At 46.0% G+C, this 23,185-nt stretch overlaps 1 protein-coding gene across 1 annotated transcript in view; it reads left to right on the forward strand.

The window, feature by feature from the left end:
- KMT2A (lysine methyltransferase 2A) overlaps positions 1-23,185 on the forward strand; it is a 35,463-nt gene that overhangs the window by 3,509 nt on the left and 8,769 nt on the right. Inside the window, 25 exon segments of the mRNA XM_035888730.1 lie at positions 1-2,277; positions 3,607-3,784; positions 4,164-4,398; positions 5,684-5,748; positions 6,562-6,933; positions 7,547-7,620; positions 8,285-8,413; positions 9,297-9,410; positions 10,593-10,739; positions 11,021-11,116; positions 11,906-12,026; positions 12,812-12,925; positions 13,286-13,470; positions 14,039-14,212; positions 15,062-15,172; positions 15,422-15,495; positions 16,013-16,206; positions 16,576-16,682; positions 16,826-16,963; positions 18,204-18,362; positions 18,651-18,768; positions 18,853-18,931; positions 19,187-19,347; positions 20,119-20,304; positions 20,956-23,184. The exon segment at positions 1-2,277 is cut by the window's left edge and continues 27 nt beyond it. Of these exon segments, the coding sequence (XP_035744623.1) occupies positions 1-2,277; positions 3,607-3,784; positions 4,164-4,398; positions 5,684-5,748; positions 6,562-6,933; positions 7,547-7,620; positions 8,285-8,413; positions 9,297-9,410; positions 10,593-10,739; positions 11,021-11,116; positions 11,906-12,026; positions 12,812-12,925; positions 13,286-13,470; positions 14,039-14,212; positions 15,062-15,172; positions 15,422-15,495; positions 16,013-16,206; positions 16,576-16,682; positions 16,826-16,963; positions 18,204-18,362; positions 18,651-18,768; positions 18,853-18,931; positions 19,187-19,347; positions 20,119-20,304; positions 20,956-23,184 (7,837 nt within the window).

Consider the following 23,185-nt stretch of genomic DNA (forward strand, 5'->3'; position numbering starts at 1 on the left):
AAGAGCGTTCAGATTGCACGCAGGAGAGGTAGGCCGCCGTCCTCGGAACGCTTAAAGACTTCCTCGACCTTAGTCATAAACTCGCAGCTGGAGAAACCCCAAAGGATTCGCAAAGAAAAGGATGGCACGCCACCTCTTACGAAAGAAGAAAAGACTGCTGTCAGACAGAGTCCGCGCAGGATCAAGCCCGTTAGGATTATACCTTCCACCAAAAGGACGGATGCTGCAATTGCTAAGCAACTTCTGCAGAGGGCTAAAAAGGGGGCGCAAAAAAAGATTGAGAAAGAAGCAGCCAAACTGCAGGGCAGGAAGGGGAGAACCCAGCTCAAAAATATCCGACAGTTCATCATGCCGGTTGTGAGCGCTATCTCTTCACGGATTATTAAAACACCCAAACGGTTCATTGAGGACGAAGACTACGATCCTCCTATTAAAATATCCAGACTAGAATCCACACCAAACAGCAGGTTCAGCGCCACGTCTTGTGGCTCCAGTGAAAAGTCCAGCGCTGCTTCTCAGCATTCGTCTCAGATGTCTTCAGACTCCTCACGGTCCAGTAGCCCCAGCGTGGATACGTCTACAGACTCCCAGGCTTCCGAGGAGATGCAGACGCTTTCTGAGGAGCGCAGCAATACTCCAGAAGTTCACACGCCGCTGCCTGTTTCTCAGTCCCCTGAAAACGATAACGGCGATAGGCGAAACAGAAGATTTTCGATAACGGAAAGAAGTTTTGGCCAGAGGACTGCTAAAAAGCTGTCAGCCTTACCAAGTGTGCCGCAGCAGCAGTCCTCCTCCTCTCCTCCTCCTCCTTTGCTCACACCCCCGCCACCGCTGCAGCCTGCTTCCAGCATCTCGGACCATACCCCTTGGCTTATGCCTCCTACCATACCGTTAGCCTCACCCTTTCTTCCCGCTTCTGCTGCGCCGATGCAAGAGAAACGGAAGTCGATTCTGCGAGAGCCGACGTTTAGGTGGACCTCCCTGAAGCATTCCAGGTCAGAACCACAGTACTTCTCATCGGCAAAATACGCCAAAGAGGGTCTCATCCGCAAACCGATATTCGATAACTTCAGGCCCCCACCGCTGACACCGGAGGACGTTGGCTTTGCGTCCGGCTTCTCAACGACAGGTGCTACAGCCCCGGCACGTCTGTTTTCTCTTCACTCTGGAACAAGGTTTGATATGCACAAGAGAAGCCCTCTGCTGCGAGCGCCCAGATTCACGCCGAGCGAGGCCCACTCCAGGATCTTTGAATCCGTAACTCTGTCCTCATCGGTTGGCCGAACCACTACAGGGACCTCTGCAACGGGTGTCTCCTCTCGGAAGCGGAAGAGGAGGGTGTTTAGCCCCATCCGATCGGAACCCAGATCTCCTTCGCACTCCATGAGGACGAGAAGCGGGAGACTTAGTACCTCTGACCTGACAACTCTCACCCCACAGTCTTCTGTCTCTTCCTCATTAACTAGCATTTCTGTTAGTTCTCTTGCCACTAGTGCCTTAAATTCAACTTTTACTTTTCCTTCCCATTCCCTAACGCAGTCCGGGGAATCAGCAGAAAGAAGCCAGAGGCCAAGGAAGCAGACTAGCACTCCGGCAGAGCCTTTCTCATCAAGTAGCCCTACGCCTCTCTTCCCCTGGTTCACGTCGAGTCCCCAGACAGAGAGAGGCAGAAACAAGGACAGGGCAGCAGAGGAACTCTCCAAAGACAAAGATGCCGACAAAAGCCTGGAGAAGGACAAGAGCAGAGAGAAAGACAGAGAGAGAGAAAAGGAGAACAAACGGGAGTCAAGGAAAGAGAAAAGGAGAAAAGGGTCAGAAATTCAGAGTAGCTCTGCTTTGTTTCCTGTAGGTAAAATGCCCAAAGAAAAAGTTGTCAGTGAAGACGTTGCAGCATCATCATCTGCCAAAAAAACTGCTGGGCGGAAGAAGTCTACAGCAATAGATCCCGCAGCAGACGGGTCCAGTGCTGCTCTGGTAGATACGGCAGCCATCAAAACCAAAACGTCCAAGAAAGGTAGAGGGGGGTTAGACAAATCGGATCTGGACCTCAGCCCCGCTGTGCCGTCTTTGGAGAAGGAAAAAGCCCTGCGTCTTTCTGCTCCTTCGTCAAGCGCCGTTAAACATTCCGCTTCCTCCATCAGCTCTATGCTGGCTCAAGCAGACAAACTGCCAATGACTGACAAGAGGGTGGCCAGTCTTCTGAAAAAGGCAAAAGCCCAGCTGTACAAGATTGAGAAGAGCAAGTCCCTCAAACAAGCGGATCAGCCAAAAGCACAGGTATTATTCCTTTTTCCAAGGTTGGGGTTTTTTTTTTTTTTGGCTAGAATGTGTCTTATTTTGAACTCGTGCTGAAAGTCACAAGTAGCTTTCGTATCTTAAGCGTGAAGAATTAACCAGGCTAAGCAGCTGTTAGTGCAACAGATGGCAAACGATCCGAAAATGAGAAGCCCTGGGCAGAAGCTGAGGGGGAGAGGGAGCTGCTGCGTAGTCAGCTCGGGGGGGAGCTGCGTGCATTTTTAGAGATCAGTACGTTGTAGCTGCTTATTAGGTTTCTCTGAATAAATCTAAGCAAAGTGATCATCTAGAGTAGCAGTACCCGCTCCTAAAAGCACGGTTCAGCCAACTGCAGGAGCCTTTCTTGGCCTCAGTGTTTCTCGCAGGCCCTTCCCAAGCATAAAGCTGGCTTCTGAAGATAAAGTTGGTCTTGGTCGCTCTCTTTTGTTTTTTAACTTTACATGGTGATGATCCGTCGCTTACGGGTGGGAGTAAAATCCATTGGGATTGTGCAGGTGATTGGGGGACCGCCTCCTACCGCTTTCCTCCCTGCCCTCTCCCCGTTCCCCCACCCCAAACCCACCCTTTTCTGCAGTCCTCTTTAGCTGCCAGAAAGGTGGGTGAAATACGCTTTCTGAGAATACTTCCTTTTTATTTAAACTTTTCCTTTCCTTAGTGGCACTAGCGTGGAAAAGCGCTAGTGCATATTTTAAATGGAAAACTCTCAAGCTTTTGTCTCTAAAATGAAGAAGTGCGTGCTTCTGTATGTCTGGCCTGGCACAGAAGAGTCCCAGGCCCTCACAGCTACCTGTTTGGGGGAGTTCTCTCAGTAGAAGGTAGTTCAGAATCCTTTGATGAAAGCATGGAAAATAGCACTAAAACGCTACGTTTCTTTTAGCACCTCAGTAAACACGAGCCCCTCATCTTAAAGGCCAGCAGCTACAAAGCTCTCAAACAGCTCGACTGACTTCTGGCTGCTGCTGGGTCGGTTAGTGCCGAATGTCAGTCTAATTCCAGTCGACTCTCACTTTTATGATATCAGTGCCTTGACAACATGGCTTCGTGAGCGAGTTTGCTTCCCAGTAGCAGGTAGAAACTTACCTTCTAATTCCAAATGCGTGAAAGTTCTTGTTCCTTTCAGTTTATCCTCTCTGGGATAACTGAGGCTTAGAAGGCTGAGAGTCTTTATTTTTATGCCGATTCTTACAAAGTGTAAGCTCTGAGACAACTTAACTCTTTCTAGGTTGTTTAGAAGTTTTCGTTACATGTTTCCCAGCCTCGTTTTGGTACCTTTCTTAAGAATACTGTCTGTTCTCATGTTCTGACATCTAGGGACAAGAGAGTGATTCATCAGAAACGTCAGTCCGAGGACCACGGATAAAACATGTTTGCAGGAGGGCAGCTGTTGCGCTGGGCCGCAAGCGAGCAGTGTTTCCCGATGACATGCCCACTCTGAGTGCCTTACCGTGGGAAGAGCGGGAGAAGATACTGTCTTCCATGGGGAATGATGGTGAGTTAAGATTTTTAGCCTTCATCTGCGGATTCATGCGAAGTCAGCTTTTGTCAGCTGTTTAAAATGAGGGCTCCAGGCGATTAACGAGGGAAAGTATGTCAAACAGCTCCAAGCTCTCCGTTACAGTGCCGCTCAGACAGGGTTAATCCTTTTAACCACTGGTAATTGTTACAAACGTGTTCCGCACTAAATTGAGCAGAGGGTGTGTACATATACGTATGTATACGTACCGTATGTGTGTATACACACACGCTCACCCCTTGCGTGGCTCTGCAGATGAACTTAGGCTGAATGGAATAAATTCCATCGGCAAACTAGGTGCTCCTGAAACATTCTTTGACATCAGTGAATTCATCCTAGACATTTTTTTTGATAGATAAGTCATCGATAGCTGGCTCAGAAGAGGCTGAACCTCTTGCTCCACCTATCAAGCCAATTAAGCCGGTTACCAGAAACAAGGCACAGCAGGAACCTCCGGTGAAGAAGGGCCGACGCTCAAGGCGCTGTGGGCAGTGTTCGGGCTGTCAGGTTCCAGAGGACTGCGGTGTCTGTACTAACTGTCTAGACAAACCCAAGTTTGGTGGGCGCAATATAAAGAAGCAGTGCTGCAAGTAAGTATGCGTCTGAGAAATTGTCTAATCCCTACGCTAAGCGGGGCGATAAGCACACCCACGCTCTGGGACAGGGAACAGCAGTGAGCTTTGAGTGAATTTGGCCTGGGCTGAGGCTGGATCACAGCAGGGGATTGTAAACAGTTAAAGAATCGCGATCCTGATTCAAGGTGTGCTTGTCACCAGCTCTTTTTCTCAGGTGCACTTCTGGTTTATTCTCCCCGGTTTGATGAAGCTGGCGTAGCATTGAAAAGCATTTGGTATGAGACCAGTGGTTTTCACTAGGCAGTATGGGTTTTTGCAGGGAAGGCAAGGTATACATAAATACTTATCATCTCTTACTCTCCCAGACTGCCTTTATGAAGAGTTTGTGTTTTCAAGATGATGTTTATCTGGCGTATATACGCTTCCTATAACAAAGATGTCTCTGGATGTCATTAAGAAATACCACTCTTCCTTGATTTTTCCTGTCATTTTTTATACATATCCCTTAGAAAAGCAAGAGGTTGAGGCTAAATTGCTGCATTAAATTGATTTTACCAGACTAGATAATCTGTCTGAAAAGGCAGGGGCCGAAGGGGCACCAATAGAGATTGCTGCGGTATGAAAGCTATTTATAAAGCATAGCTGTGAGAATTGCTGTGTAGCGCTCATTCGCGTGAAAACGCTCTGCAGACTACAATCCGTAAGTCTCGCTCTTAGCAGCTTTGCCCAGGCCTCGGGCTAAGCTTCAAAACCACGGGCCCTGCTGCAAGAATGAAGGCAGACACAAACCTAGCCCAGCTTATAGAAGACATCGTATGCTAAACGTAAGAAAAATAGCCAAGTTGAATGCTTGCAAAAAGGCTTGATTGCCTTATCCGATTCCACTCCAGGAGTAACTGGTTTTACCTGACATGGCCTTGGTTTGGATTACATAAAACCTGCAGTTGAGAGAGTTTGCTGTGGCTTCTTAGAGCTCTTGGAAGTATTCTGATACTTCTCAAATCTAAGAAATGGAATTGATGGGGGATTTACCCGTGAAGCAGTGTTGCTCTGTAAGCAGTTTTATTAACCGCAAAATGGTGTTGAGTGTGGAAAACCAAAAGGAAAATACAGAGGAAAACAAGTTTCTTTTAGATACCCCTGAAGAGGGAGGGGTGGGAGAGAAAGAAGATTGCTTGGGAAAAGGTAGTGGGCGTATTGGCAATGGGTTTTTTTCAGTTTTTCATGTTGACTATGTGCAAACTGCCCTCTTAACGTCTGCATTTTTCTTCTGATTTCACAACATGCTCTTTCTTTGTAGAATGAGGAAATGTCAGAATCTACAGTGGATGCCTTCTAAAGCATATCTCCAGAAGCAAGCTAAAGGTAGGCTACAAGACTTGGCTCGAGTATAGCGCAAGAAAGAGATCTTCATCTCTTAAACTCTGCTCTTTGTGCTGTCGTTGCGGCCACACTGAGCTGATAAAAGGTCAGTCTGCAACCAAACGTTAGCAGGGAGCCCGCCTGTTCTGGTGATGTCAGGTAAAAGTCGCAGGAGAGGTGCGAGTACAGGCGGCATCTGTACCCCGCAGCAGCGGCTGTCCCTTTCGGCACTGGGCTTGCAGTTGTTGCTTCCTTTTGTAGGGAGCTGCTGCTGACGGCTGGTCAGTCTCCCCTCTGCCCTTCAGGTGAAGCATTTCTCAGAGGTGTGCCTGCTCCTGAGCGACACAGGGCCTGATGAGCCCCTTGGAGCCTCCTTGTCTCTGACATAAGGCTTAACTGAGCCATCATATGCGTTCTGTTAAATCCCCGCGTTTTCGGTACTGGACCTCGGGAGGTCTGTGTGTTAGCGTGACAGCGGTCAGGCGGCTGCCGTGAGCAACCTGAACTTCGCCATACAAAGTCTGCTTTCTCCTTTGCGCAGCTAAGCTCTGAATCTGCTTTACTACAGCAGGGTTTTGCCTACTGCTTTGTCAGGATAGAGGCCCAAGGTGCTAGAGCACAGACTGCAACGTGAGCCAAGTGCATTAACTTTACAACAAAATGCTTTATTTTTTTGAGTACCGTTTTTTCTTTTGCACAACGGAATGACAAAATTCTGACATCCAAGTGCCTGTGTCCTTCTTTTAAAAAAGCAGCAAATCATTTAAAGTCACACCATTTTATCTGTGTTGCTTTATCAATGCTTCTTCTTCCTAGCTGCAAAAAAGAAAGAGAAGAAATCAAAGACAAACGAAAAGAAAGAAAGCCATTCTGGAAAGAACCAGTTGGACTCTGGACAGAAACAAACTCCTCAGACTATCATATCGAGAGAAGACAACGCCGCAAAGAAGAGCAGTGAACCCGCCCGTAAACCCGTGGAGGAAAAGCATGAGGATGGGAATTCCTCCGTTCCAGTGTCGGAGCCCAAACAGGTCCCTGCATCTGGTACCAGAAAGGCTGGCAAGCAGGCGTCCCAGCCAGTACAGCTCCCTCCTTCTCAGCCACCAAGCTCAGGACCTTTGAAAAAAGAAGCACCTAAACTTACCACTTCTGAGCCTAAGAAAAAGCAGACTCCCCAGCCAGAAATAGGTAAACGGGACTGTTTATCCTCAATCTGTTTGAGTCACGTTAAGTAACAGTACCGCTTAAAGATGTTGGATTTTAAAACTGGTGAATGCTTTATGATCTGGGGAAATTACAGCAGATAATTTTGGAATTTTTTCGTAGAACTGGCTTCCTTTTTATTGAACTACAATGTATGTTGGGGCGGGGAGAAAGATGGCCATCCTTATTGTGATTTTTTTAATCGTGTAGTCTTGGCAGTCTTGAAGTAAATTTTCAATACTGTTAAGTCTGTTGACTGTTTACAGTATGAGTGTGAAACAAGAAGAATGTACTCTTTTTACTATGAGAACGTAGTCTGCTGTTGCGCATAGTACAGAACAGCATGAACAGCGACCGACAAGGCAGCTCTGGGACTTCTGTGGCTTTGCACCCAGAATGCTTCAGATTTTTAGCAGAGCAAACTCTCCCAGTCATGCCTCGAGGAGACTGCTCGAGTCATAGTTGGTGAGGTGCAGTCACAGAAGAGGGTGGAAAAATTCTAGTCTAAAACTCACCCAGCTGATTTTTTTTCCCCTTTTCTTCTCTACAGGTGGCTGTTAGTTACTTGAAATACTCATAATTTTTCCCCCCTTCCTAGGCACAGAACAAAGCAAACAGAAAAAAATTGCTCCCCGTCCAACTTTCCCTGTGAAACAGAAACCAAAAGAAAAGGTGAATACTGTTTTTTGTACACAGTCAGTAAATTTGAAGAACCTGAGACTTCTCTCTGTGTAGAAAGTAGAACTGTATTACTTAAGCCTTTTGCGGTTGGGGTTTTTTTTTTGTACTTGTGTCAGTATGTGGATACCAAAGTACCTGGCATATGCCTAAGATTCGGTTTAGATGTTAACTTGTTCTCTAAGCCTTGTACATTGTGGGGTGCAGGCTAGCTTTTCCGTAAAAACTGGAACTACCTTTGTCTTGGAAACAACTCCCTTACGGGGGGTGGGGGGGGGGAAAAGAAACCCAAACAAACCCAAAAACCAAACAAACCCAAAACAGAACGAAGTAATTGTCGTCTTTAAATCTGAGAGAAGTGTGCAGGGACTAATTACAGCCAGAGTTGCCCCACTGCAACAAAACAAAAGCCAGCGCTCTGATGAGAGGGAACAAAGTGGTGTTAGAGGAGAACGCAGCCAATTGAATTAGCAACGTAGCTGTGTGCGGAATGCTCTTAAGCGCTTTGCGGAGTAGTCACTTGCAACTTTTACACACGTGTTAATGCTGTGGTGGTTTGGGGGTTTTGTCTGTGAATTATCTACGGCGTTTAATATAATTGCTGGTTAAGTTTTGACATTCGGGGTTGGGATTAATGCAGGCTCCTTTACTTGACTAGGAAAAGCCCCCTCCCATAAGCAAGCCAGAAAGCAGCACGCTGAATTTGCTCAGCACTCTGACTAACGGAAGCAGTTCCAAGCAAAAGCCACCTACAGATGGAGTCCACAGAATCCGAGTGGATTTCAAGGTAGAGGACAAAATGTTTTAAGTATTTGAATGTTACCTGGCTCTAAACACTGGAACTAGAGTCCCTCGAGAGTGCTGGCAGTGACTCCTAAGTTTGTGTGTCTGGTACTGTTCAGAGAGAACTGCAAATAGGAGCCTTCATGACAAGTCACTCGGTTCATTTTTAGAAGCTTGTTATGCCTTTTTTTTTTTTTTTTTTTTTTTTTTCCCCTCATAATTAGCGTACTGGATGAAGAGACACTTAAAGCTTTAAAACCTTAACTGTCAATGTGTGAGGATGAGCAAGAATTTGAGGTTTATGAAGAATTATTCCATTAAGATGGAACTATAAAACCTTACCACAACTTGAGCCAACAGGATTTGGGGGAAATGTTAGTAACTTGTAATTCGCAACATTTTGGGCATATCTGGGGTTTTCAACTGATAAAAATCATGTACTTTTTTGAACAACAGTGTTGAAATAATAAAAATTACTATTTTCCTAATAATTTTTCAGTCCATCTATAAGTGTTGCTACTGGAGATTATAGTGAGATCTCGTAAGTGTTTTATACAAATATGGAGTTTTAATAAAGTATAATTCTTCTGAAATTTCACTTTTAGTAATAATTGTGCAATCGTGAAAAACTTTGTCTTGTTCCTGAGGCTTGCTTTCCGTAGAAGGAAGGCTAGTGTATTATTGAGCTCTCTTGGCAAGAACAGCGCCGAGACGTGACTATTCCAATATACGCTCTAAAGTAGACCAAGGCAGAAGTTGAAAGGGTTTCAGTTTGAGACCACTTAATCGCAGGCACAGAATGTGTAAAGCAGCAGTCAATGTGAGCACTTTATACTGATGTTGTATTGCCTTGTTCTGCATGGTGACGTATCCTTTTGTACTTTCAGGAGGACTGTGAAGTGGAGAATGTTTGGGAGATGGGTGGGTTAGGCATCGTCACCTCGGTACCTATTACTCCCAGGGTGGTCTGTTTTCTCTGTGCCAGCAGTGGACATGTGGAGGTAAAGCATTGTGTTCTGCTGTCGATGACTTAGTTGCAGCGCCACGTTGTTAGGAAAATAAATAAATAATATCATGACCTTAACCCAAGAGAAGTGAAAATAATACCTGTAAATCTCTGCTTGCTAAACTTTGTCCCGAGATACTAAAATGTGAGGTATTTAAAATGTTTGGCAACTTCTATGGTGCTTACTTTGCAGGTGAACTGCATTAGATGTAAAGAAAGAATAGCATATTTGAGAGCACCTGTGTCTCCTATTAATTTGGAAGCCCCATTCTGATGTAAAGCAGGGGCTTTGCTTGCTTTTAAGTTGAAATAAGAAAGGCTGCCCGATAACATTAAAGGGCTTTAGGCAGCATTGACTTTCCCGGGTACGTCTGTATCTGCTGAGAGCTGCAAACCATTACGGAAAGGTGACTGGAAAGACTCTGGTGCTGTGTAAAGAGCTGGATTTGGGCTTCAGGTGTGTTAGATGCGTTTCCAGGTACAGATAGGTGCCTTCTCAACATCTTCCAACCAGCTGTCCTGGGAAGGTGATGCTAGCACTCTGGAAAAGGCTTGGTTATGATGAGCGAATGGTATTTGGGGAAAGGGGGTTAAGTTCTGTAGGTGGACATCGGTGCCCTCGAGGACTGTGAAGGTCCAGTGGAGCACGGAGCCATCCCCTTCTCCATCAGGTTGCTCAAGGGGACGAATGATTCTTCTGTCACCTGTGAGCCTGCGGTGTCCGTGCCCTAGGGATGATTCTTCTTCTAGTGTGACCAGCCTTGTAGGGGATGCGTAGAAATTAGGAGAGCTTTCACATGGGCCACCTAAGCCGAATGGAGGGAGGAGTGGCTCTCTTGGCTCTGCGCATCCCTTCCTTCTGCACTAAGCGGTTCTTCTGGTGTTACAGCGAGGGAGGGAGATCCTGAAGAGCCCTATAGGCCTTTGCCAGTGCTCAGAACACTGAGATAACAGGTACCGGGCTCCCCTTTGCTGCTAGATGCCTAGTCTGGGTAGGCGAGCGTGTATTTGGGTTATCTGAAGTACGCGCATGGTTTCCCTCCTAAAATAGGCCAGCACATATCCTTGTTCTGTCAGTCGTAAAGCAGAATGCAGGGTAGCTCAGAGCGCGAGGGGGCTTGTTTGGGAATTCGGAGCAGCTTCTGACTTGCTAAAACCTCCCTCTCCCCCCTTGCAGTTTGTGTATTGTCAGGTCTGTTGTGAGCCTTTCCACAAGTTCTGCTTAGAGGAGAGCGAGCGGCCCCTGGAGGACCAGCTGGAAAACTGGTGCTGCCGTCGCTGCAAGTTCTGCCACGTGTGTGGGAGACAGCACCAGGCCACCAAGGTACCCCCAAACTGCCGGGAGACCCGGTGGGCACCCCCCGCGCTGCCCCCAAAGCTCCTCTCGCTCCGGAGCTCGGCTAGCGAGCACGTACCGCGGAGCGGGGAAGCGCAGTCTCTGCGCAAGCGCCGCTGTGCGCTGGGGAGAATGCCTCTCGAGTTGCTTCTCTGCGGTGTCTTCCACTTGCCCAGAATGCGGTGATCCAACATAAAATGAGAATGTCCAGGATTTTGCATCCCTTTGAAGGGTCTCTGTTCCAATGCTTTTTCCCCTTATTCTTGTAGCAGTTGCTGGAGTGTAACAAGTGCCGAAACAGCTATCACCCTGAGTGCCTGGGCCCAAACTACCCAACAAAACCCACCAAGAAAAAGAAAGTCTGGGTGAGGGATTTTGATTTCTTCTTTGGGTAATTCACTTGTTGACTGATCATAACGCTGTGGTCCAGAGCTCTGCACATCGCTTGCTCTGATGCAGTCGCTTAGCTTTTTAAGGCAGAGTGCCTGTTGCGTTGGAAGGTGCATTTGGCAATAGATAATGGGGTGGGTTGCTGATTGGGTTTGGAACAAGCAGGATTTTTAAAGGGGTTACGCCTTTTTTAGTTGTAGCAGTTCTTCTGATCATAGTCCCAGAACGTGGAAGAAGCTCTTCAGAATGCAAGCGTTTCACCTTGCTAACAAATTTAGCAGTTGTCACTGGTATCGAGAGACCATTTGGGATTAATGCACTGTTCCGTGTCTTTCAAGTTTTTGTTCTAAACAAGCGCAAAGGCGTTGTCCATAGCGTATTTGGCGCTAATAGTTTTTAGGAGTTTTCTACTACGATATTCTCGGAGTCAGAAAACTGTTAAAATAAGACTTCGTATTTCAGGTCAGAAGAAATGCCACAACTACGTGTGCTATTTTCTTTAGTGCAAATCTGAAGGACAGAAAAACTATACTGTGATGTATTTTCTTTTTTTTTTTTTCTTGTTGTATTATCACCATTTTACCATAAAGGGAGGGAGCTCCTTTCTTCGTAGTGAGAGTTTTGGTATTTGAAACTCCTCGTTCTGCTGTCTAAGCTGTGCCTATTCGTTAAATAATAAAAATGTGAAATGTATCGTTAGGACTAAAGCACAGAAACCACCGGATAAAAGCAGGTAACTCTTGCCAAACACGTTCCCTTTCCAGATATGTACCAAATGTGTTCGCTGCAAGAGCTGTGGATCAACGACACCAGGCAAAGGGTGGGACGCGCAGTGGTCTCACGACTTCTCACTGTGTCACGATTGTGCCAAACTCTTTGCTAAAGGTACGCAAAGCTGTGATTCCTTACAGCAGGAGCTTCTTCCGATGCTCGGGTTTGAACTAGACAGTGTCGGTGTAGAGCGAACAGAGAGGCTGCGGGGCAGGTGAGCTTGTCGCGGTACAAATAGGAGTGAAAGTCAGTGTCAGGGTCAAGCACGAAAGCACGGGTAGTCGTTTCTTGCAGGAAAGCCAGGTTCTTAGATTTTACAGTGGCTAGCAAAAGTCACCACTTTTCTGTTGTCAGAGTCTGAGGCTTCCAGAATTGAAAGGCTCTGCCATTACACAGCTGTTGGCCGAGGGCTTCAAGTAGCAGTTGAGAAGACAACATTTTAAAGGAGTCCTGACTTAAAAGCAGCAACATTCCTACTGTAAAGTGGTTCTTCCTCCTTGTGTTAGTTACTGTACGTGACAGTCAAGGAGGGGCATTCTAGGGAAAAAAAATCTCAGGATAGAAACTCTTGACTGCTCCACCTAATTTCTTGCCCGTACGTCATCTTCGTCCTTTCATTTTACTCCATAAAGCTAATTGCGTGTAGTATTTTGTAAGCCTCACCACCCCCAATAAATGGGTACCCAGTAACGGAATTCTAGAGCAGTCAGCGGTCTGCCAAGCAGGCTGGTTTTGTGGCCATCATTTGCAGCATTGTCAAGGTAGATGAAACCGTACTGGCAGCTTACTGGTGGGGGTTTTCAGAGAGCTGCTGTCTTAGCACGCTAGTAAGTAGCCACCGAGCCTCTAAGGCATGCGTGGCAGCTGAACTTCTGATAAAGATCACATCTTGCTTGCAGGAAATTTTTGTCCTCTCTGTGACAAATGCTATGATGATGACGACTACGAGAGCAAGATGATGCAGTGCGGGAAATGCGACCGCTGGGTCCACTCCAAGTGTGAAAACCTTTCTGGTAAGGCAAATCCTTATCTCCTCAGTACTTAAGAATGTGGGGCAGCGAGTAGACCAAAGCAACTCAGTTTTGGACCTTTCTATTGGCGTGTTACATTAACACCCTCACCTGTTGTGACCTACCTGAAAAATACCTGTAGAATGGCTACAGGATAAACCAGCACTCGTATCGGTGACATCCCGAAAGCGTGGGATTTGCCTCAAATGCCCTGTCGCTCAGTTAGTTGCACGTGATGCTATTGTTACGTGACAAGCGTTTCCATTTCAGACAGTAAGTGCAGACAGGAGTTTTTCGCTATGTCCATCCTTCAGTAAGGTAGTTCAGATTGGTGTTGTTTTTTTTTCTTTCTTTTGTCTCCAGATGAAATGTATGAGATACTCTCTAACTTGCCTGAGAGTGTAGCATACACCTGCATTAACTGTACGGAGCAGCATCCCGCAGAGTGGCGCCTGGCACTGGAAAAGGAGCTGCAGGTTTCCTTAAAGCAGGTTTTGACAGCCCTGTTGAATTCTAGAACTACTAGCCACTTGCTGCGGTACCGACAGGTGAGCTGGAGCCTCGCATCCTGTTAATATGTTCTGGCTCGAAGTGTTGCCTGGCATTCAGTTGAATTCTGGTATTGCTGTGCATCACACTGCAAAACTGTCTTTCTCGTACTTAGAACAACACGTGCTGTGATTTTTTTGCTTGCTTTCTTTTGTTCATTCCTATGGAAACAAAGAAGTGGGTATCTATGATACAACTTGTGAGGCTGAAAGAAAAAATAGGGTCAGGTTCTTCCAGGAGTGGGAGGATTTAGCTCCGTGAAGGTGCTTTTTTTGACAGAAGAACGGGATCTTAATCTTGAAGTACATATTCAGAAATAAGACTTCTGACAAATGAGTTGGATCCTTACAGCTGATGGCTCTGTTCTGCTGTGTGCCTTACAGGTCAGCAGCAGAAAGCTGGTTAAGATCTTTTCATTTTTGTCCCTGCATTCTGGACAGGAATTCAGAACTTGAGCCTCCTTTCTTCCATGGTAGCGAGAATCTCAAATGTGCAGGGGAGTATGTCATAAGTAGCAGTCGCACTTCCATAGCCAATGTCCCTCTGTCTGGTTGCTGATGTTAACAGGCAGCAAAACCGCCGGATTTAAATCCTGAGACGGAAGAGAGTATCCCATCCAGAAGCTCTCCTGAAGGTCCCGATCCTCCTGTCCTAACGGAAGTCAGTAAACAGGAGGAGCAGCAACCTCTGGATCTGGAAGGAGTGAAACGAAAAATGGATCAAGGATGTTACACTGCTGTGGTATGTCACGGTTCTAGTGTTCTGCTCTAACTATAGATCCTGTGAATTGCGTTATGACCCGTGGTGTTTATAACTTGACCGTGCTTGAGCCTTTCCTTTGTGAATAAGAAAACAGGTTAACGTGCTGCTAGAAACAATTCCGGCTGGCGCTTGTGTTAACTTTGGCCCAAAGACGTAATTTACACTGTTGTGTGGCGTGCTGTAACCAGCAGTGATGCTTGGTTCAACCCCTTTTGCTCTTAGGCAGATGTTTATGTTGATGGAAACAGGGTAGGTCATCCTTCGTCGGGAAATTCTACCTGAAGGCCCAGCCAGATAACACTGGTGCTCATCAGTTACCTGGAAATTAATAATTTGTGTGTGGAGCGGTGATCTCTTTAGGGGTCATTTATACGAAATGCTAACGTTGACCAAATCAGTTTTCTTTGCAGGGAGCAGCCTTTTCATTGTTGGGGTTTTTTGGGGGGTTTTTTTTGGTTGTTTTTTTGGTGTTTTTTTGGTTTTTTCCCTAAAAAAAATTGCAAAGTGCTAGGCAGAGGTGCTGTTGCCAGATTTTGGCCAAATCCTTGTGAGGTAGCTAGCTTAGGCGATTTAAAATCGGACAGCAGTCAACTCCTGCTAGAAGGAAGAAGTGAACGGTCACAGGCGTAGCAGCTCTGCCTGCCAGTTTGCAAACGCACAGGTCTGCTTGTTTCTTTACAGCCATATTCTTTTTCTGCTTTTAAGTTGATGCTCTGGTTCAGTCTTCTAGTCATCTGGATACTCACTCGATGCCTTAAGAGATCAGTGGATGGTGTAGCTCTACAGGAGATAATCCTGTTGATGTGAAATTCTGTGGCTTTCTTACAGTTGGATTTTAGTGATGATATCGTGAAGATAATTCAAGCAGCCATTAACTCTGATGGAGGGCAGCCGGAAGTTAAGAAAGCCAATAGCATGGTCAAGTCCTTCTTTATTCGGGTGAGCTGGACTACAGTTATTTTGAACTCTGCTTGGTATCATACCACTGCTTGTTGCTGTTGGGATCCAAAGGGTCCATCACGCTTACCGTTGCTTGGGTATTTCCAGGAATAAAATAATACATTGTCAGGGTTGTTGACGTTTATGAAATCTTACTAGTTAACGCATTTACAGTAGATCTTGGCTGAATGTCTTGGAATTTTTGGGTATGTTGTATAACATTTCTAATGCAGCGTTATTTTCCTTCAGCAAATGGAGCGTGTTTTTCCCTGGTTCAGTGTAAAAAAGTCCAGATTTTGGGAGCCAAATAAAGTAACAAGCAAGTAAGTAATTGTTCTGTGTCCAACTGTGACACCCTGCAGTTTGCCAGCTGTCCAAGCAAAAAGTATCAGGAGAGCATGTTTGTGGGGTTGGGTTTTCTGTTTTCCTTTTTTCTTTTCTTTTCCTTTTTTTTGTTTTTTTTAAGAAGTGAAGCAGTAATCCCATTCCCAGGTTTTGTATACGTTTCCTTGTTCTAAAGCAGAGTAACCAAAACCATTATCTAGAACTAGGTATATTGTGTGTTGGCTTGTCAGTCCTGTCCCTCCTTCCCCTTCCTTCTCCTCACCCCCATTTGGTGTGGCCCTCCTCCTGCATCTGTGACCCTCAAAAGAAACAGACAGCCACGTCACAAACCTTAAAGTGTAAGTGACCGGTCATAGCCTTTGTCGAGAGCACGCATGAGCTGTAAGTAATTAAGTGAGTTGTTACTGTATATTGTATGTCAGTAGAGCTGCTAGGCAGGGCACAAGGTCCTCTGGCGTGGTCGGGTCTGACAGCTGACTCCTTGTTGCATTTCAGCAGTGGTATGTTGCCGAATGCAGTGCTGCCCCCTTCGCTTGACCATAATTATGCTCAGTGGCAGGAGCGTGAAGAGAGCAACCGCACTGAACAACCCCCTCTGATGAAGAAAATCATTCCAGCTCCAAAACCCAAAGGGCCCGGGGAGCCAGATTCACCAACTCCTCTACATCCTCCTACGCCACCAATCTCTAGTAAGAAAACAGATTGCAGCACTATTGGTCCCAAACCCAGAGTGCTTCATTCCAAACCTCCTAGTAGTAGAGAGAGGGTGGTACTAGTTCTGCATGTGACTGAAGAATTTTGGAGGCCTCTGTGACCTGAAATCATTCAGAGGCTGTTGGCTCGAGCCCAGAAATACCTTTGCACCTGCCTCTCTTCCCCCAGAACAAGGGCTGTGTAGAGGCTGATGTGTGCTTTTCCTTGCTTTACCAGCTGGCTGTTGAGAACTCCAGGCTGCTCTTTGGCTCTCCCACCCCGTTCGCTTACTGACAGTCTTTCCAGATGAATTTTTGCCTCCCTGACTTTGAAGAATAAACGGTGTTCTCTCTTTTAACCCTAAGGCTCTGACAGAAGCAGAGAGGACAGTCCTGAACTTAACCCACCTCCGGATGTAGAAGACAACAGGCAGTGCGCGTTGTGCCTGAAATACGGTGATGACAGTGCTAACGTGAGTATCTGGCGCTTGCCCGTTTTGGTAGGAGCTGATTTGAGCAGTACTGTAGATTTGGTACCGCAGATAGGCCAGATGCTTTTTGTGCACTGTCGTGTCTTGTGGAACATGTGAAAAGAACGTTCTCTTCCCTTCTTTAGGATGCTGGACGTCTTCTCTATATTGGCCAAAATGAATGGACGCATGTGAACTGTGCTTTATGGTCAGCAGAAGTATTTGAAGATGATGATGGTTCTCTGAAGAATGTGCACATGGCTGTGATCAGGGGAAAGCAGCTGGTGGGTATAAGTGAAGAATGTTTTGTTAAACTTTGCGCTGATCTGCACGGGACCGAGACAGGCACCCGGCTAAAAGATGCCTTGGGTGTGTTTGTTCTGCTCTGCCCTCTCCTTGTGTCGTTGAGGTGGTTTTATGCTATATATAATAGAACTGACTGAAGATACTTGAAAATTTCTTGTATCCTTGTTCAGTTCAGAAATATTGTGGAGACCAAAGGGAACTTGTAACAGGAGAATTGGAGTCGTGCTTTTCTCAGAAGGTCCTCAATTGCCAGTGCTATACCTTAAGCAGTTGATGCCGTATCTGTAGTCACAACCTGTTTTTAAAAATAATACGGAATATCTAAAGCACAGCCAATGTGTTAAAGCCCAACGCCTATCTCTAGTACAAGGACTTACCAGATCTTCTGTCGCAGTCTGAACTGATGACAGCAGGGGAACTCAAAGGAGAGAGAGCAAGCCTGTGCCTGGTATTTTGACCTAGGTTAAATTTCGTATATGTCTAAAAGAAATAAAAATTGAAATCAAGTATTGTGCAGTTCAAGGTGCTGATCAAGGAGCATTTTCGTGTGTGAGTACAGTCGAAGGATCTTGACATCTAGCTTGTACATAGCCACTCTGTCAAACACTGCAAAAAGAATGATGGCGGTGTCTTTCTTTCTGAACTCCTGAGCAGTCTCAGAAAACGAAATAATCTTCCTATTGTGCATTGGTTGTTGCTTGCTTTCCAGAAGAACAAAATGAGACTGGAAGCGTGACTAGAAATTGGTTTGTCCAAATTTTGTTTCAATATTGCGTCACTTGGTCCTAAGTATTTATTAAAACGGCTGAAGCAGTGGAATAGGACTGCTCTTAGCCAGTAGTAAGCCGCCCACGTGGAGAATACCCTGTGCAGGAGAAGCAGTTGATGTATTAATTGGTGAAGCTTGCAAATGGGACACTTGGCTATGGAGTCCAAGCAAGAAAGTCTGAAGCCTGGAGGAACCGGTCTGCAAATGCACAAGTTGTTCTGTGTGAGGGATCCTTCTTCCTCTCACCTCCTCCTCCTCCGTGTCGCATTTGTGCCATGTGAGTCACGGTAGTGAAATGTTACAGCAGTGAAGTGGGTGGTCAGGCATTACTCTAAACTTCTGTCTGTGCCGAAAGAAACAACTGACAACGGTAATGGTAGCTTGGCTTTAGAAGGGATTAATTTTTAACCTTTTTTTTTTTTTTTTTTTTTTTTTTTTGGCTTTTGTAGAGATGCGAGTTCTGCCAGAAGTCGGGCGCCACAGTAGGCTGCTGCCTCACTTCCTGTACAAGTAACTATCATTTCATGTGCTCGCGAGCCAAGAACTGCGTCTTTCTGGACGATAAGAAAGTTTATTGCCAGAGGCATCGTGACTTGATCAAAGGAGAGGTGAGATCTTCTTTCACACCCTGCCTTGTCTGAAGGTGGGGTTAGCCTGTAACTGTCAGCACTTTTTAGAAGTTAATGCTGAACATGTTCCTTACTAACGAGGGCCGGACCGCAGTGCTGTTAAAAGAAGCCAGGGATGCAACTGGCACAGGGAAGTTTAGCGAGTGGTACTATGTGGCAGTGCGAAAACCAAAAGACCAAGCTGAGGATCGAGTTAGACAGACTGTGTAGCATAGGTGTGGTGGTTCCTCTGAAATTAACGAGTAGTTTTGTGGATTCTTGTTCCAGGTGGTTCCTGAGAACGGGTTTGAAGTTCTTAGGAGAGTTTTTGTGGACTTTGAAGGGATCAGTTTGAGAAGAAAATTTCTTAGTGGCTTGGAACCAGAGAATATTCACATGATGATTGGTGAGATCTAGTCTCTGGACACTCGATCCACCTTTAGTGCTGGACTCTGGTTCACAGAGTTTTTCTGTTCCTTTTTCTGCTCAGGTTCGATGACAATAGACTGTTTAGGAATTCTGAATGACCTCTCAGACTGTGAAGATAAGTTGTTTCCCATCGGCTACCAGTGAGTATAAGCTGTTCCACGATTAGATGTCTCTTAATATAGTAGACGCCAAGCCAGCGCTGAAGTAACACATGTAAACAGTGACCGTAGCTTTCATACGCTGTTGAGGAACCTTGTGAGTAAGCTAGGTGTGCGGCATGTTGTGTCAGGGAGCCTTTGTCCCATGTCATTTTGAGAAACTGAAAATTTAAAATAGGACTGCTGAGGTTTACTCGACTGCTGAGTAATTTGTCTTTGGTTTGAATTATCTTCCAGGTGCTCCAGGGTGTACTGGAGCACAACAGATGCCAGGAAGCGCTGTGTGTATACCTGCAAGATCATGGAGTGCCGACCTCCGGTCATAGAACCCGACATCAACAGCACTGTCGAGCATGATGATAACAGAACAATTGCCCATAGCCCAGTTCCCCTTACAGGTAATCTTTTGAGGACTTCCTAAAAGTATATACACCCTACGTGGTTTTGCCGTGGCGTATCCTTACCAGAGAGCCAAAGGCGATGGCTGGGACCTGTGTCTTTTAAACCGATCGGGACTGGAATCCACTGCAGGCTTCCAAATTGTGTTACAGCATTTTAAGACCTAAAAGAGCTAAGCTCCTGAGTGTACTGGTAGCTTTGAAAACTTGAGCCAAACAAAAAACTACTGTGGTAATGCTTTCTAGTCTACAGGTCGTGAGATTTTTTTCTAGTGGTCTAAAACTTCCAACTGTACTTCAGGTGTCAGTGTTGGTATGTAATATGGGGGTGGTTAAGTACCGTGTTCAATAGTGGTATTGCACTGCTTGTGTATCTCCAAACTGCTTTCTCCATATCCATAGGGGAGTTAAATAAATAAAATCGCAACCCTATCCTTTTCTTTTTCCAGAAGGTGAGGCTGTGGAAGATCTTTAAAACATTTATAGTAGTTGTCATTGTCAACATAGAATCTGAAACGTTACTAGATTGTAATGGAATTTCCTGTGCAAGCTGAGGGCTACTGTGTTGCTGCAAGTATTTGAAAATGTTCTTATGAGAAGAAACCAGACGTGGGCTGACGGCAAAGAAGCAGTAATCTTTGACTTTGTGTTTATTTAACAAATGCCCTGATTCTCCAAGTGAAACCTGATAGCGCTCTATACTTTATCAGATCGTGACTTTGAGGATTCAGCGATGGCTTATGCTGTTGTTTCTCTTTTATACAACAACAGAAACTCTACCTAAAGACAGCCGAAATACACCTGAAATTGTAAACCCACCGTCACCGGACCGTCCCTTGCACTCTCAGACCTCTAGTTCGTGTTACTATCCAGCAGTCTCAAAGGGTCCCAGGATCCGGACACCAAGTTACCCATCCACACAGAGGTCTCCCGGCTCCAGGCCGTTACCCTCTGCAGGTATTTCAAGTGCTCTTGACTTTGATTTTTGGGGTTTGGGGAGGGGGTTTTTGTTTGGTTTGGAAATATTTTTGGTTTGGTTTGTGTCTTTTTTTTGGCTTTGTTAGGAACGTGGTGTTTAGTTTTCTGTTTCTAGAGAAAATAGTGAAATTGGCAATAGGTTTGAGGGAAGGAAGGTTCTGAAAATATGCAGTAGAGATGGCCTGTCAAGAAACATATGACTGAAACAAAGATTTCCCTGGGATGAAGAAAGCAGTGTTTGGGCAATATAATAGCAGTAATACAGAAGAGCTGTAATATAAGTTAGGGACTCCATCATCTCTGTCAGTATTTTTCCAGAAATCTGGTATTGTAATTCAGCTGCTATTTCTGTATGAATGAGTCACGTTTTGTTTCAAAGCGATATTGAAAATTCCCAGCTAAATTTGAGATACAGAACCCTGAGATACAAGCCTGTCAACTCTACGTGGTGAATGCTGATTGACGGTATCAGATTTTTAATACCCATCTCAAGTATCATTACGTTAATGCTATTTGGCTGAAATGTTTTGCTGGTTAGTGACTTCTTGTGTTTTATATGAAGGATTTGGGTGCGCATTGATTGTGAGGCTTTCAGATCACTTGACAGTCTTTCTTGCCTTATTTTCTCAGGAAGTCCTACCCCAGTGACCCATGAAATAGTGACAGTAGGAGATCCTTTACTATCCTCTGGACTTAAGAGCATTGGTTCTAGGAGACACAGCACCTCCTCTCTGTCGCAGCAGCAATCAAAACTCCGGATGATTTCCCCTACGCGAGCGGGGAACACGTATTCCAGGCACAGTGTCCCTTCGGTTTCCGGCATGGGGTCCTCCTCAGAACACGAGCCAAGCATCAAAAGTACCGACCGTTTTGTGGGATCGGTGAATGCAGGTGCGCCCAGCGCTCCAGTTCAGAGTTGCTCTGCCAGTTCAGGCTCCCAGAAGACAGCAGCTACAAGCGGAAGTAAAACTTACCAGCTGGACGCCTCTCAGTCTACAGAAGGAAAACATTCTAGCAGTTCGGATTCGATAGCCAAAGGTGCACCTCTTAAGGGAGAGAAGATGAAAACGGTGACCTCAAAGGACCCAGATTATTCGGCTCACAGTTTTGCTTCTGGAGGAAACTCCAAAATGTCGACTCAACCAACCACCAGTTCATCAGGCGCAGAAATGAATGTTAAAATAGGAACCTTTCAAGAATGTTCAGGATCATTTTCTTCCAAAGAAGCAATATCCTTTCCACCTTTGCATCAGAGAGGCCCGAGGAAGGACAGAGATCAGCACGTGGAACCTGTACAGCCAGAGAAGACGGCTGTGGTTGATGAGATGGATGTGAAGACCTTGAAGTCTGCTGGAGTAAATAGCAGATCTCCCGCGGCGAGTGAGCAGGTGGTTTCTGCCCCTAGAGACAGGCGTCAGAAGGGGAAAAAGTTAATGAAAGATAGTTTTAAAGAGAAGCATTCCCTGAAATCTCTTCCAGATTCTAGTCAAGCAGTAGGCAGCGATGAAGGAAACCTGAAACCAGAATTTGGTAATCAGGGTTTGGCAACTGAACAAACTAGCCAGAGGTTGTGTAATAATATTCCGGCTGAAAAAGCCGGCGAGAAGTCTCCACCTTCACAAGGGGCATCTAAAGGTTCTGCAGCACAGATCGAAGTGGCCCCTAAGGAATCGCAGGCCCCTAGAAAACGCACTGTTAAAGTCACTCTGACTCCTCTCAAGATGGAAAGCGAAAACCAGTCTAAAAATGCGCAGCAGGAAGGCGACGCCGAGCCTCAGTCTGCAGGAGCAGAACTGGCCGCTTTGGCAGAGCCCTCCTCAACTTCGGAAAGCCCGGAAGATAACCCCGCAGTTCAGGGAAGCCCAAATGAGGCACCAGCGCAGGAAGCTCAGAATAATGCCTATGAAAATTTGCCCGTTCAAGATAACAACTTGATGCTCCAGGATGGAAGTAAAGCTCAAGAAGAAGGCTCGTACAAGCGGAGGTATCCACGGAGAAGTGCTCGGGCCAGATCCAACATGTTCTTTGGATTGACTCCTCTGTATGGCGTGAGGTCATACGGAGAGGAAGACATTCCCTTCTACAGTAACTCAACTGGGAAGAAGCGAGGGAAGCGGTCTGCAGAAGGACAAGTGGATGGTGCGGATGACTTGAGCACATCAGATGAAGACGACTTATACTACTATAACTTCACGAGAACGGTGGTGTCCTCAAACACGGAGGAGAGGCTTGCATCCCATAACTTATTCAGGGAGGAGGAGCAGTGTGATCTCCCGAAAATCTCACAGCTAGACGGTGTGGATGATGGAACTGAAAGTGATACAAGCGTCACGGCAACAACGAGAAAAGTCAGTCAAGTAACCAAAAGGAGCGGTAAAGAAAACGGAACAGAGAACTTAAAGCTAGATAGAACTGAAGAAGCCGGAGAGAAAGTGCAAGTCACCAAGAGCTCCGCTGTCCACAAAACCGACCCAAAGATTGATAACTGCCATCCTGTGAGCAGGGTTAAAGCTCAAGGTCAGGATTCCCTGGAAGCTCAGCTGAGCTCGCTGGAAACGGGCCGCAGGGCTCACGCAAGCACGCCTTCTGACAAGAACTTACTGGACACTTTCAACACAGAACTCCTGAAATCCGACTCTGACAACAACAACAGCGACGACTGTGGGAACATCCTCCCTTCTGACATCATGGACTTTGTACTAAAGAACACGCCATCTATGCAGGCATTGGGAGAAAGTCCGGAGTCCTCGTCGTCCGAACTTCTAACGCTTGGAGAAGGTTTAGGTCTCGACAGCAACCGTGGCAAGGATATGGGTTTGTTCGAGGTGTTCTCTCAGCAGCTGCCAACCGCCGAGCCGGG

The sequence above is a fragment of the Egretta garzetta genome, unplaced genomic scaffold (assembly GCF_000687185.1).
Source record: "Egretta garzetta isolate BGI_Z169 unplaced genomic scaffold, ASM68718v1 scaffold891, whole genome shotgun sequence".
Taxonomy (NCBI): domain Eukaryota; kingdom Metazoa; phylum Chordata; class Aves; order Pelecaniformes; family Ardeidae; genus Egretta; species Egretta garzetta.